At 39.8% G+C, this 15,057-nt stretch overlaps 1 protein-coding gene across 1 annotated transcript; it reads right to left on the reverse strand.

The window, feature by feature from the left end:
* Window positions 1–7,029: 7,029 nt before the first annotated feature.
* On the reverse strand, window positions 7,030–12,480 carry oaz1b (ornithine decarboxylase antizyme 1b). The gene is given in 6 exon segments (XM_076757229.1): window positions 7,030–8,123; window positions 8,258–8,343; window positions 8,726–8,898; window positions 9,317–9,403; window positions 9,405–9,456; window positions 12,279–12,480. Coding segments are annotated over 6 exon segments (654 nt in total). The 5' UTR covers window positions 12,404–12,480; the 3' UTR covers window positions 7,030–7,992.
* Window positions 12,481–15,057: the final 2,577 nt, after the last annotated feature.

The raw sequence follows: 15,057 nt of genomic DNA on the forward strand, positions 1-15,057 counted from the left end.
GTATATTGCATATACAGCCATTTATGTATACAATCATTCATACACAAACAACCTCAGTAGGACTTGGACTGTCTCCATTAACATCACCAGCCTGAAATTCAACCAAGGACATTTTTTAACCTCCCTACTCCTGCCACACAAAGACAAACGCACAAAAGACGCCCCGACTCACACCCACTAGCCCCCTCAAGATATTAGCTCATTTTTTTGTTTGCCCCCTACACTGTGTTTGTTCACCAGGTCCACAAATTGACACATGGCACATTGTTTGAGTGCAAATTCCGCAATGTCCTCAAGTCAGCCATTAGACTCCTGCCAACCTGTACGCATTTAGTGTACCATGTATGCAGTTTTACACCAAAATACACAGCTGCTTCATATATGTGCAGGATTTTACTCAGCGGGCAAATAAAGGTGCTAGTTTAATACAGTGATTTAGGCACAGCAGGACTGGCAATTTCACAAGGTTACTGAAGACACAGAGATGAGGCAACACCCTACATAACATTCAGTGTGAGCGAGGAGGTCATGTGACTGAGAGATGCCCACAGAGCTGGCTTGTTACAGCAAGCTAAAATTAGGAAAGTCAAGAATTAGCATGTATTTATGGAAATGAAGCACACAATGTTTTACGCCCTTGAAGCACTTTATCAATGACATGTGCGGCAGACTTTTTTTTTTGTAGGTTAATCAGGAGCACACGCTAGCATCCTGCTAGCTGCTCATGTCACTTGGAATAATGCCATTGCCATGCCTCGAGCTAGTAAGAATAACGTCTCGTCAGAGATAAGTTTCAGTGAATTTACAGAGAAGAGAAATTTTGGCAGCTGCGTCCGGTTTGTTTGGAGTGTCAGGAGACGCCTGAGCAGCAGCCTTTACATACTCAGTGAACTCAACAGTGATCAACAGGCACAAGTCTCTGCTTAGAATTTATGTGGAGTCAAAAAACAAGGCTTTTATTTCATAAGCATACCAAAGACATGAGGCTGTGGAGCGGGTCGGGGGCAAACATCTTCAGAAATCTGCTTTAAAATGGGTCATTTCTAGTGAGGAACCATGCCCAGAAATAAAATGCAACATATACTTATGAAGCATCAAACAGGACCGTACCAAATGATCCTTCCATCATTATCAAAGCAACATTATGCAAGAATTGATATTTTTTACGATTTGACGCCCCTACAGTCTCTTACTGCAATTCACTGACACCCCTCTGTCATAAATATACACAGCTGTACATGCGCATTTGTTATGATTACATTACTTTTGATAAAAAAAAGTAGCAAGTCAACAACTTTGCTAACACAGTCAAACATCAAGCACTTGCAACAACAAAATATATAACAAGCCAGCTAATATACAGCAAGAAGGCCAGCCCGGCATCTGTCTTGTAGCCTTTTATTTTAGAAAGATCTACTCTTTTCCGGTCCAGAGCTCCTGTGCTGGTGGTGTAAACACCAAAACTTCATGGTGCTCCGAGCTCTGGGTCCAGTCCGGGCAGGGTCAGCTAGTTGCATGGCTAACTGAGTGAAGTAGCTAATGGCAGCTACAGTTAGTAGCACTTAGTCCTCACATCCACATGTACTCTCATTCACGGTTCCACTCCTTCAGTCAGATGGACTAAACTGTACTTTAAATGAATACATGCTGATATTGCCCTTTAATTTATCTACCAGAGAAATATTATAATGCTGTAATGGAAACTAAAGAGTTACATGCAGCGCCCTGAAAAGCTTGAAAAGCAGGAGGGTTGCTGCTTGCATAGAAGGGCACACTGTGGTCGTCCCTGGTGTTACCAAGCAACCACAATCAAGCAGGACTTCACACAAAGATGGTTAGCATATATTGTGCTCAGCAGATATTCGCCGCTATTGTTCGGTCTGTTAGATCTAGCACAGTGTTCACTGCAGAGCTCTGGGTATCCAGCACAATCTGTTGCTCCTTCATTGTAGAAAAGTAGTAAAATGAATGATATGTTGTCAGAAAGAGATACATCCGTTTCAGTGAGCCTGGAAAAAAAGGCCATTTATTTCTCTTAGAAAGAGCTTTCTAACTTCTTCTAATCTGAAGTGAATTCACCCCATCAGAAGCTGAGGAAAAGGGTCAAAATGTGCAGTGATGCTCAATATAGAGTGTAGAAATGCAGCGTGTGACTAGTGACTAGTGTGATTTTGTCATATGATGTCATTCACCAGTCCAGACCCGTAGGACAAGACAACTGGAGATGGATAAGAGTAGCTTAATAGCACAGACTATCAAAAACTGTTAAAGTTGGCATCCAATGTCCGGTCAGTTTCCTAATATTATCAACTTTCTAATCAGAAGTGTACTGATTTAAAATTTTACTTTTAGACTGTTTGATTTTGGCCGAGTTCTTGTCAGGATGCGTGCGTTTAAACAACGTTAAATGCTTAAATTTTGTAGAAAAGGTCCTCAAAACAAAAAGTTTTGATTGGCATTGGTGCTGAAAATCAGGTGTTGATTTGATGCTAATATTGAAAAATGTAAACAATATAATTGAAAGCCTTTCAATATTGTCTATACTGTTGAATATTTCAGTAGCCAGACCTTAGAGGAGTGATATAGAGAGATGTAGGCCAGGGTTAGTCACTGAATGTGCTCGCCCCCTTTAGACAAATACATTGGTCATCAGATGACAAGTGTCATGAACGGGATTTTAGAAGAAGAAGATACGTTTCAACTGGAGGACATGAGGCAATGGACGTCCCCTGGTTTCACCCGCTTAATGTTTGTAACTGAGAGAGAGACGTCTGAGCTCATACCAGAGCAGACCTGACAGCAAAAGAGCGTTCTAAAAATGAACCGGGAAGGACGGAGTGTTAGTGGTCAGGTCCGATTGTTGGCTGCGCTGAACGTGTAGATCTCAAATGGGCAAATACAGAAACAGATTTCTTGACACAACAGTTCCAAAGACAGAGTTTCCTATGAGAGCAAACTAGTTCATTTGTTCTGGATATGCTGGATAACGTAGAACATGTTTATAAGGATTTAGAGCTTCTGTGACACACATCGAGTAATGCAGTGAGTGGATTCTGTGTATAACCTAAAAATGAGACAGAAACATCCAGAACTCACTTGTTTCTCCAGATCTAACACACCGCGATCCAAAATACCACTCAGCGTTGAACTGAGATAGAAGTTGTCCTTAAACACATAGATTTTGTATGCTAACCGTTCTCATATGTTACTGTCCAGTCGAACTGCCCCTCCATGCCTTTTAAATGAGTACGTAGTTTTAAAGTTCCACAAGTAAGACCAATAATCTTACAGGATGTGACCACATGCTGTTCATCCTTTACTTATTTTGTACAAGACCTATTGTTGTCCAATATTCCCCAAATAGTTTGATAATTGTACATTTTTTTTAGCTTTATTGTTACCATGTAATGGCAAACATGCACCCGTGCACGTTGAGTTGTCTTCATGTTTTTTTTAGTCTGTTAGATCTGACACGTCTACAGATATAACCCCGACTCCAGAAAAGTTTGGACGCTGTGTGAAAGAATAAAAATTTACCTGTGGAAAGTTTCAAACAGGTGTTTTTTGAGCATTCCGCAACTGTCAACGTTAGGAAATTATCACTTTGTTTTATTTGTTTTACGCAGCGTCCCGACTTTTTTTGGAATTGTATAATACAGCCCGAGCAAATGCTTTTTACACTTCCAAACGGGTTTTTTCTACCTTGAGCAGCTGATATGGTACCTTAAAATGTCCAGGGTTGGCAGGTCTGATAGGAGCTAAAACAAAAACATCCCAGCAGCTGCTGATCTGTGATCCGGACCTGCAGCGCGCTGATTTTCGGATCAGGCGTCTGGAATAGTTGAGTTGGTTTTGTGGGGAAACGCGGCCCCCTCGTCGTCGTGCAGCAGCCTTCGAGGCGCGGCCACGTTTGGCGTCGAGCTGAGCTGACCTGCTGCTGCTGTACGCATCAGTTCCTTCAGTCAAAGCTGTCTGTCTGACCCCCCCCCACAGTTGTTAACCGCCACTTCCTCCCCTCTCATTGGCTGGCTGTTTGTTTGTTTGTGGTGATGTCCTCGTTTCTGTTCAATCATTCAGGATTTTTTTTTTTTTTCTTTCTTTTTTTTTTTTTTTAATCAACAACATGCAAGTACAAATGCTACTATGGTCTTTAAAGCTAACTGTGATGTGCATTACTTCCACTGTTGTTCAATCCTGTTTATTTTCTTCCTGCATTGACTGGCAAGCTAATAGCCCTCGTTTCTTTCTCTGCTGTGACCTTCGCGCCCTCTCCTCCTCCTCTCTGTCTCCTGCCCTCCGTGAACCTACAGTACTAACAACTTTTAGACGTCTTGTGGACGCTTGGCTTCAGTGCTGTGTTGTTTTTTTATTTTTATTGCACTCTATTGAAGAAAAAAGTTTGAAAAGTCGCATTTAATTTCCCTAGAATGCTTACTATTATCTATGTCTGTACGCCACTTTTCGACCATTTTAGTTGCTTCTCTTCTATTTTAATCATTAGTCATTTTTATGTGGCGACCTCAAACATTTGCAGCATATGCCAGTCTGAGGAGTTTCATTGCTTCATATTGTGATCTGAAATTTTATACATGTCATAATAATACTTGATATGTACCTATTAAATATTTGGATTCCAGAAATGAAACGTGCTTCTTTTTTGTCCTGACAGATTTCACGAGGCTAATAACTTGTTCGTTGGAGTGATGCTAATGTCTGCACCATGAAATTAATATCTAAAGTGGTCAAGCCACCCCCATTCCCAAATTAATTTACAGTGATGTTAATCACAGCTCTCTGACATTAGGCCAACTAATTATAGTTATTTTCATAAAAAGATGAATAATAAAATCCCCCTGAAACCCATTAAAGAAGATTTCTTTTCTATGTTGCAGGTGCTCTCCCGACATTATATTTTCCATCAAAGCTGCCGGTGGTGGATTCTTTGTTCTGATGAGTGTGAGAATTTTTCAGGATTGTTTTTATTTCATTTTTATGGTTTTTCCATTATTCTCCTTCCATACATAAGTCAAACAATGTCTCTTTGTCATATAAGCTTTTTAGGCTTTAAATTAGGACTTAATCACTGTTATCCCCAGGCAGTAAATAATGTAAATAACATTTCAAATGACGCAGACTGTTGTGTGTACACACGAGACCAGAACTAAAGCCTCTGATGCTTGTTTAGCAGTTAATTATTGGTGCTTCCCGCTCAATACTGAGAACCTACACTCCAACACTGTGTGCAGGTTGTAAAACATTATAATTATAAAAGATTATAAAATCAGTGCTGCTTGAATTCCCTTTAGCCGCTTTAGTTCCAGGGTCCTGGCTTTGTGCATGCAGGCTCGCTGTCACACTGTCATGGCTTACTGGGCCATCGTTAATGTTAGCAGCACCTGTGCTTTTCCTATTGTGACAAGTCAAAATGGCTGCTGTGCTGTGGAAAAAAAGGCTTGTAATTTTGCCCAAACAAGGGAAGCAAGTGTTGCTTCTGTGCACCCACACAGGTGTTCTGAGTTATTCTTCCTGGTTAGACCTCTAGTGAGGATGAGAGCAGGCAGAGCCATGCTGGAAATATCAGGAGGTCACTGGACTGCTGCACAAAGCAAAGATTTAAGCCGGTAGAGCGGGTAGTCTATCAAGCACAGTCTGCATACATACACAAAATGTCCAATTATTTAAATGAAGTGAACTCACCTGTGTGGGTGTATGATGGTTCCTCTCCAGCCTATCAATGTTTTATCATCATGCGTAGCTAATTTGAGGAGCAGCTGAGTAAGAGGCCGTCACTCTGAGATCATTCAAACCTTATCAGGCTTCTTGGGGCCACATAAGCATCACATTTGTTGGTGTAACTGCACAACTTTAAAATCAGCTGTTGAGCGGTCATGTGCAGCTCAGTGTCCTGTGAAGCCCCCTGGTGGTGTGAAGACACAGGACATGCTCTGGATGTCTGCCCTGCTGCTCTTTTGTAACTGACCTGATTTTGTTCAGTTTGAGAAGCACAGATTACATGATGTTGGAGACCAGCTGAAGCATGACCACGGGCCGTTAAATGTGCTTTACGGTGTAAGTTAATGATGTATACAATAAAACTTTAATTGGAAAAATATTCCTGATTATGTAGAGCACAGATTTTACAATAGATGTAGGCACGTTTAAAGCTGCCACACATTAGTGCACCTCCAGGCAGAACACTGAATACATTCATTGGTTATTTTAATTTTAAACAAACTAGAAATACCACCTCATGGTAGCAATGTAATAAAAGGTATTATGTGTATTTTTTGGTGAAATGACCTTATTGACGTGTGATTCTAGTGAATAATTTCCTATGAGAAACATGCCGTCTTCACTGACAGAGAGCTTCATCACAGGGTGCAACAACAAACACCTGACGCTCAATATCAGCGAAGCGAATCAGATGAACTACAATGCTTCAAATATGGATGCTGCTGCAAAGAAGCTACACATTCTAACATGTGCAGCAGCACGGATGATCTATACAGAGACCACAGTTTCAGGGTGGACACACAAGATTGGTGTCCCCGATTCAGCATCCGACCAAATGTGAAATATGGTCACAATCCGTCCTGCTGTCTGTGAGTTATGGTGTTCAGTAATGGTCAGAAAAGTGGTTTTGCAGAACATTATGATGCTGCAGTGAAGTTTAAATCATTTTATCCTGTGAGACATACATGAAATTTTATCATAGGTCACAGTGACCTTTGACCACCAAATTCGAGTCATCCTTGAGTCCAAGAGGACGTTTGTACCAGGTGTAATGAAATTCCGTAGGTGTCCTTATCGAGTTTACGACTGTGAGACGGACATGAGCTGGCAGTGACCTTGACCTTTGACCTTGAAAATCTAATCAGCTCATCCTTCAGTCCTAATGGTGAGAAAATGATGGACTGACAACCTGAAAACATAATGCCTCCGGTCACAGCTGTCACCAGCGTTTAGCCCTGACGGAGCTCTTAATCAGATTTTCTGTGAGTCTTTAAATACATTCAGCGCCCAAACGGATGTTTTTTTATTTGTTTATTATCACAGAAGCACAACAGGTACCACTATGCAGGTGAACAACAAAATAGTATCATGAAAAAAGTTTAAAGGAATGCTAATCCAGGAAAAAAAAAAATCCAATCTTAACATCACAGCATTTTTTTCAACCTCCAAAACAAAATACTACAATATTGTCAGATATACATGGCATAAAGAAGCAAAAGCACTTTGGATTATTCACTTTCCTTTCACTTTGTACCAATTCACTCATTGTAGGATCTTTAACTTGAAACTGAAGCGCCAACATCAGACGTGCATTCATCTCGTCACTCCTGCTCGAGTCTACATGTAATCACTGTTCAGCTATGAAGTACCAATTATTGGGGCCGTTGCTCTAAAGTAACATTTCAAAAATCCTAATAGTTTTAAGTGGATTAGTGCTACAAATTAAACTGGTCCCGCTGAAATGTATTTGTAATTCGATTCAGACAGAATTAAAGTCATTAGTAAGCCAATCAAAAGAAAGCTGGAGTACCCGAGTGTAAACCTGATGACCTTTTTACTGTACATTCAAGAAATTAAGAATCCTCCACCTTAATCTATCATAAAAGGAAGTATTCATAAAAACAAAGACTTGACAAGAAAAAGAAATTATACCAGAACTTTAACTCATAGCTATGACAAGTTTGATTTTAAGTCCAAAAAACAAAGTTTCCCTCCTTTTTAGGTGACAACACCAATTAATCTTGACTGAAAACAATATAATAAACACACAAAGATAGGTGGTGGAAACAGGAGATGCACATCTTACATATTCCCTTCAAACACAAAAAGCATGGGGAAATGAATGCTTGCATACAGAGAGCTACCGCCGAGGCCTTAACTCAGACGGCGGTGTAGATGAGTAAGCTGGAACGGGATGGACAAACATACAATGGGAAGAAAGGGGGAAGTAAGCAGAGGGCGGAGGGGCTGTCCAGAAGGCTACTCCTCGTCCGAGGAGTCCCTGTCAAAATTGTAGGCCATGAAGAAAACATCGGGTCGAGGCGGGACGAGGGCATGGCCCGGTTTCACAATCTCAAAGCCCAGAAAACTGAATGTACGCACCAGTTTAGCTGCAAGAATAAGGCAAGGACAACAGATGTTAAGATCCCAGAACATGGAAGGCTAAACAATTATGTAATCGAATTAATCTGGATATTCACAATGAAAAAGGTGTGCTGGGAAAAACAGGGCTGTTAGCACATACCACGATCATCTCTGTTCTTGTAAAAGCAGACAAATACGCTAACGACTTTCAGATGTTCTTCAGCATACTCCAAGAGAGCCGCAAAACTGTGGGGAGGACAGAGGGCAGCTTAGGTTAGGAAACAGAAAACGACTCCTTCACATGCAGGCACAAAAACACAACTGGCTGAATCGCATGCATGGCCGATAAAAATATGTGCATTAACTGATTCTTTTAAATGCTCTACTTTCAGACATGAGCCAAACTGAATCGCTAAAAACGAGACTAAAAGGTAATTATGGGCTTGAGGGTCTGCAGGCTGCCAGGGTCCAGAGGAAAAAAAGCCAACTTTTACATAATACGGTTACTTGTTCTACTCAAACTTTAAGTGCCTGTTTGCTCTACTGTAACACTGCAAGTAAGCCATTGTAAAGACCTGACGCTACATTCCACTCGAGGTCTTTCCTGCTGCCAACGGTCTGGCCTTACCTCTCCTTGCTACCTTCAGGAAGAGGGTCAAGAGGTATCTCCACGTAGAGTGCGCTGCTGCTTAGGACAGCATCCCACTGTATTGTCTTGGTAACGGTGGGACGACTTTGGAAGTGGAGTATCCTCGGTCGACCGTTCCCTGCTGGCTCCTCTGTTACAGTCAACTTTCTGTCCTGCGAAGACAAACACTAGTAACACATCTGAAAACAGCAGTGGATGACACTGAAGGTATCAGTGTCATGTAGATAGTACGTTTTTCATGTCCAATTACAAACTAACTAGTGGCCAAAACAATTGCACGCACTCACTGTGGCCAAGCAGAGTGGCTGAGCCTATAAATAAACTGAACTGAGGGAAGAGAAGCTGAACGATGTGTCACTGCTGTGTGTGGATGACTGAACCAAGTGTGTCTTCCTCTGCTCTGTAAACACACTCTGACAATTTATCATGTGACAGGAAATGGTTGCAGTCAGAAGGAGCTCCTATTCTTGACACATTTCTTCCTCTGAAAACACTTTCCCTCTGACTACATTTCAGTCATGAGTGTGTGTGTGTGTGTGTGTGTGTATATGTGTGTGTTTCTAATCTTACTGAGTAGAGCGGCCGAGCTGAAGGAGTGTGATCCCGTGTGCCATTCCCTCGCCCACCTGGGATCTTCAGGGGTGGGAGAGGGGCATCAGGAGCACCACAGAGGCCCCGGGCCGCGGGTACTACTACAGTGCAGGGACAGACTGGATGGGAGGACAGAGAGAGGACATAATCACAACACAGAAAAAACAGAATCCACACTTTTATCAGAGGTTTTCTGTAATTCAACTTGAACCTAATAAAGTGGTTTTTATAAAATTTTATAACTGCAACTTCAAAGACGCGCCATGGGACTCGATGCAGACAAATATGGGCTTTGACCAACTTAGTGCGGCAAGAAGTCCTGCAGCAATTTAATCTCGCATGTAACTTCATAAGTCCAGGCTCATGTTCCTACAATTTAATTATGGAGGACGTTTACATCACACAATGAGCATAAGCCACAAGATCAGAGATCTTTTGCCAAAACACAATACAAACTTGCAAGGACAGACACTTTCAGCATAATAATACTGTTCTACAGATCTGTCATCTAAACTAAAAGGTATGCTTTCTTGTTTTGTTATAGTCCCTAAAATTTCAAGATTTACATGCAGCTCAGTGTGATGTTTTGAACAGCTGTGGACTGAGTCGGCACATTTTCAGACTACACCCTGATACTCCATGAGAACACTTAGATCTTGTTTCTGAAACCCAAGCACTTGTACTATAAGTACACATTCTTAATTATTTGTCTGATTTGGATGCACTTCAGAGTTATGACCCATCCTATCAGGTTTGAAGGAACTTCTCATGTCGCTTTGGACAAAAACACTTACCGATGTAATACCGACTTTAAAAAAAAACAACAACTGTGCTCTGGAAACAAAAATGTCGAGTGCTTTCTGTTTTGCTTTATTACCAATAAAAAAAAACAACATCTAATACTGATAAAAAAAACAAGTTTTTCCAAGTTGTAAACTTCAACAAGTACTTCATTTAGGTGCTCAATCCACAGCATGTGTTACACAAGTAGGTCCGGATGTTCTTTCAAACCACTTACAGTTTGTGTGGCCCCAAACAATGGCACTGTGTTTACAGAGTTGTTAACAGAACTTTTAAGAGTAGTGCACCAACACAGCAGGATGCGGTGGGAGGCAACCAATGAGACATATTTGCTGTGAAAAGCACAAACCCAAATTCCTATTCTCCTACTCAAATTTCAGTGTGGTTAGTTCAAACAGCCAGTGTATGTTAAGCTCAGAGCCCCCCAACATCGAGCGTCCACAAACCAAAGATTTGTTGTTCGGAAGTTTATCAAACCGTTGAGTAAACATACTGTATCTTGTGACCTAGTACAACTTTATAAACAATGTAATGACAAAGCCATACAAGTGGCAGAGTTTCATACAAACCAAAATTTAACAAATAAATATGCTGATCTCTGTAGAGTTCATACAAAAGTTGCAACTAATGCATACTTTCATTAATGATACATTTGGAAGTTATTTTCCCAATTGATTGTTTGATAGATATATAAAATAACAGTGAAATTGGAGAAAAAAAATACCCATTATACTTTCCTAACAATGTATCTTCTAATTTAGAGCTGCAACTAACAACAATTTTCATCATCAATTTATCTGATTTTCTATTTTTCCTTTTGTCTAAAAAAAAAAAAAAATGTCTGACAATAGTGAAAACGCCCATTAAGATTTCCAGCAGCCCAAGATGATGGTTTAAGTGTGTTTTTAATTAAACATGAAGCACTGAATATTACAAAACAACAAAACAAATAATCAGTTCTGATCCACATGAATTTTCTGTTGATGGACTCATCCCTTTTACTCTATTTCAAATACATTAATTAATTTAACAGTAAGGCCCTCTGTATAGTCATTCCGCACCTTAAGTCCAGTAGCCCATAAAACTACACACTACAAAATTTAACTAACGACAATGATGGGACCCTGTGCGATGTGTTATCTGTTTACATGGCACCACCGCTCCGCCGACTTCCTGCCGTCTCGAGGCTGCTGCAGTAAACTGTCAGTTGCGTAATAATCAACCTGACTCCGCTGTCAGCTCACGAGATCAACGTGGCCCGAAACGTGCTCACTTACGACTCTCCTGGCACATTTTTGAGCCTGAAATCACTTTTCTCCTGCCTTTCCCGAAGCCCTCAAAAATTACAATGTGAATTAACTTGAAGTAACGTCAACGACACGAGTTAAGGCGAAACTGTGCCCTTGTGGACTGCCTGTTAAATGCTAACTAATCCGTGCGTTTCTTAACACCGTGCGGTGTTTTTCGATGACAAAGACGTTGTCAAATATTTGGCATTACATTATTTCCGAGTTGTTGACCGTAAACTAACAGTATTATTCTGGCACACTGAAGTCGGTTTGCTCTTTAAATTGGTTAACCGGAAGAGATCAAAAACAGTTCGATTTAAATCCCTAGTCTGTTGTCAGTTTATGATCTCCAACGCCTTACAGTCCAAAATAAACTAGTTAATATGACTTGTCAATATTTTCCTTGGTAAAAGTACTGATTTTAATCGTACTGAAGCGTTGGCGATAACTGGTTAGCTAGCTGGCGCAGTTAACTACAGTGACGTACCATAAGTTCGCCCATGTTCACAGCTAACGTTAGCTAACGTTGGCAAACACGGTTAACGTTAGCTAACACGGCTAACGCTGCTGAAGTTGTCTCTCGGGCCAGCAAGTGGATGTCTGTGCGTCAGTCAATTTTTACATGACAGTTTTTCAAGTTTCCAGTTCCAATTTAGAACTATGGCTGCCATAAAATGGAACAATTAGGTGGTTGACACAGTACATTAAAGTGACATTAAAGATGCACATTTAAAGTTAAACGCGTTTTACTTCCGCTTTCCGTGGCTGCTAGGTGGATTAGCTTAGCCACCCCTCCCCCACATCACCGTTAGCAGTTAGCTAGGTCAGGTATTTTTTCATCGTTTACTTACTTCCCAATCATGTCACAGATACCGCTACTCAAGTCCGCCATGGTAGATAAAGACTGCTGTTTTCCTTCTTTCTCGCGAGCAAAGCAATGACTGTTTAGGATCCGCTGGAGGTTGGATTTTACCATCCGGCCTCGGGTAGAGACACGACGGGCTGACTGCTCTCTGCTATTCTCGCCTGGTTAGTGGTCGGTTTGAGAGTCGGAAGCTGGTAGAATAGACAGGTGTCAAGTCACCCGTAATAAAAAATTCGACACTTCCGTTAGATTTTTTTCTTCGACGGCAAAATAAACGTCAGATAAATATTTTAATTGATCACAATTTAACAGATAGCACATTGATAACATTCAGGAAATTGCCTTGGATGTATGACAAAAGATATCGGATTACAAGTCACAAATTAAATTATGGGTACTTATAGCTGCATAAAAAAAAAAACCTTAGCTTATTCAACCACCACTGTAAAACAAACTTTTCAAAAAAGGTCTGATTTTCTGGTGGGATGAGATAATGTTTTTATTATGAGCATTTTTATATATTTTATTTGTTTGTTAACTGTTCTCTTATCTCTCTTATAATTTGTTAAATTTCTATTTGTTTCTGTTTGGACACTTCTTTTTATACTCTTTGTATTACTGTACTGACTGTACTGTTGATTTTATTTTGCATCTTTTTTATTGTCTATTTGTTCTACTTGTTGTGTTTTGTACCTCTCCTTTGTATCATGCTGTTGTAACAAGTGAATATCCCCAGTTCAGTAAAGTCTTATCTTAACAACATTTGTTTCCCAAATTCTTGTAATTTCCATTGAGCCTATGGAGCACAATTATTGTTTGTGTAGTTATATGTGGTATTATATCTTAATTGCCAATTTGGAGACAGCATACAGTGTTTTGACAAAATAATAGTAGATTTTTTCAAGCTGCACTTCATGGTCTTCATTGGTAGCTATGAAGATTGCTGTGAAGACCATCAGATGAGGTTGGAAGAAAGACATACAAAAAGACAGTGAGTAAAAGTTGAATTAAGATTAACTGCAATTTTCCAACGTCAAAATCAAACCTGTAAGCACAATTTATGTTAATTATGTTTCTGAAACACATATCTTGTCACAGTATGCATTAGAGATGGTGGTTCTGCATTTCATTTGTGGCATTTTGGGTGAGTTGCATTTGCAATCAGTACTTTGTTCTGACTCATTTCAGAAACTTTATGACCTTCCGTTCAATTTAGCTAAAAATCACGACGAAAATACAATGCAAAAATTTCCTACTTTAAGTAAAAACCGGGACTTTTATTTTGAAAGATGAAGACATGGTTACAGCTAAGACTAAAGCCAGCTTATATGTAGCTTCACACGCTTCATGCTAACAAGCTAATGCAAACCAGAGACGCTAAAGATGCTGGGGAAGAACATGACTAGCCTCACCTGAGGATGTTGACCTGTGACCACAGTTGTAATAGCAATAAAACATTAGACATTATTTTAATGTCCAAAGTAACTACTTGTCCTTCCTGATTATTCCCTGCAGCAAGTCGATGCTGAGCCTAGAAAACAAATACGTAGGTGATATTAGCTGCTGTTCGGCTAGCGGCTATGTATTTAAATGAGAGCGTCTAATGGAAAAGTACCAAAGACAGGGAAAAACAAGGAACAAAGACACCTAAGGCGTGTGATTTCCATATTTTTAAACAACCACTGTCGCATTTTTGACATTTTGCCTGGAAAAACCAGGCAGTTCATCAGTTAATGAGTACAGCCTATGCTCCATTACATGTCAAGTAAAATATTGTACTTATATAAGGCAATCTTTTAGCTTGACCTTGACCCACTACAGCATTACAATACTGCGTAAATGTTATTGCATCAATAAAATGTAACACTGACAGGAGACACTCTGTCAATGACTTATTTTTGATATTTTACTTCCGTACTTACTTTGGTAATATTTTCAATGCAGAACTTTTGAAATGAGCTTATATTTTGCTGTATGCATACAAACGTGGGGGAAAAAAAGATAAAGTGAAATTATTAAAGGATGATGACAGGACAAAAGTCAGAGTGAAATGACCTCAGGATAAACTCCCTTCTGCTATTCTCATCTCGTCCACACGATGGCGACAAAGTAGCGGCATAAACCCCAGTGTCAAATCACATGACCAGCCAGTAATGTCACACAGTGCCAATTCATTAATGAATAATGTCGATGCCTGATTTTTTGATAAAGTTATAGAAGCACCTTAAATCATAATGTATTCCTGTCCAGCTACACACACAATTGTGGCCTCAAAAGTACAATAAATGAGTCAACTCCTCCAAAGATGAAAGGTTATAAAACTAGATAAGATTAGATCTATAAACACTAGAACATATACACCAAGGTCATTACATGATGCCCTACAATAAAATACAGCTGGGGAACGAAAGTAAAAAGAAAAAAAAAAAAGTTATTAGAGGTTATTTGAGGTACTTACATTTACTTATGTATTTTCATTTTCTGCTAATTTCTACTCCACTACATTGCAGAGGGCAATGTTTTATTTAACGGCTGTAGTTATTACTTTAAGGCAAAAATATTTTATGTACAAAACATATTTTATAGAATATTATACATTGTAACATATGAAACTTTTCAAAAGTAGATTAACTAATCAAAATATCTCCAATCTGACTAGCTACAACATCAATGTTATAATAATGCTTCTTATATGGTAATTTAGCAGTGATATTAACACAGTAACATAATATGTAATACACCCTTCAGGGTGCCACTCTGCAGAA

This window comes from Chaetodon auriga, chromosome 19 (genome assembly GCF_051107435.1).
Source record: "Chaetodon auriga isolate fChaAug3 chromosome 19, fChaAug3.hap1, whole genome shotgun sequence".
In the NCBI taxonomy this organism is placed as follows: domain Eukaryota; kingdom Metazoa; phylum Chordata; class Actinopteri; order Chaetodontiformes; family Chaetodontidae; genus Chaetodon; species Chaetodon auriga.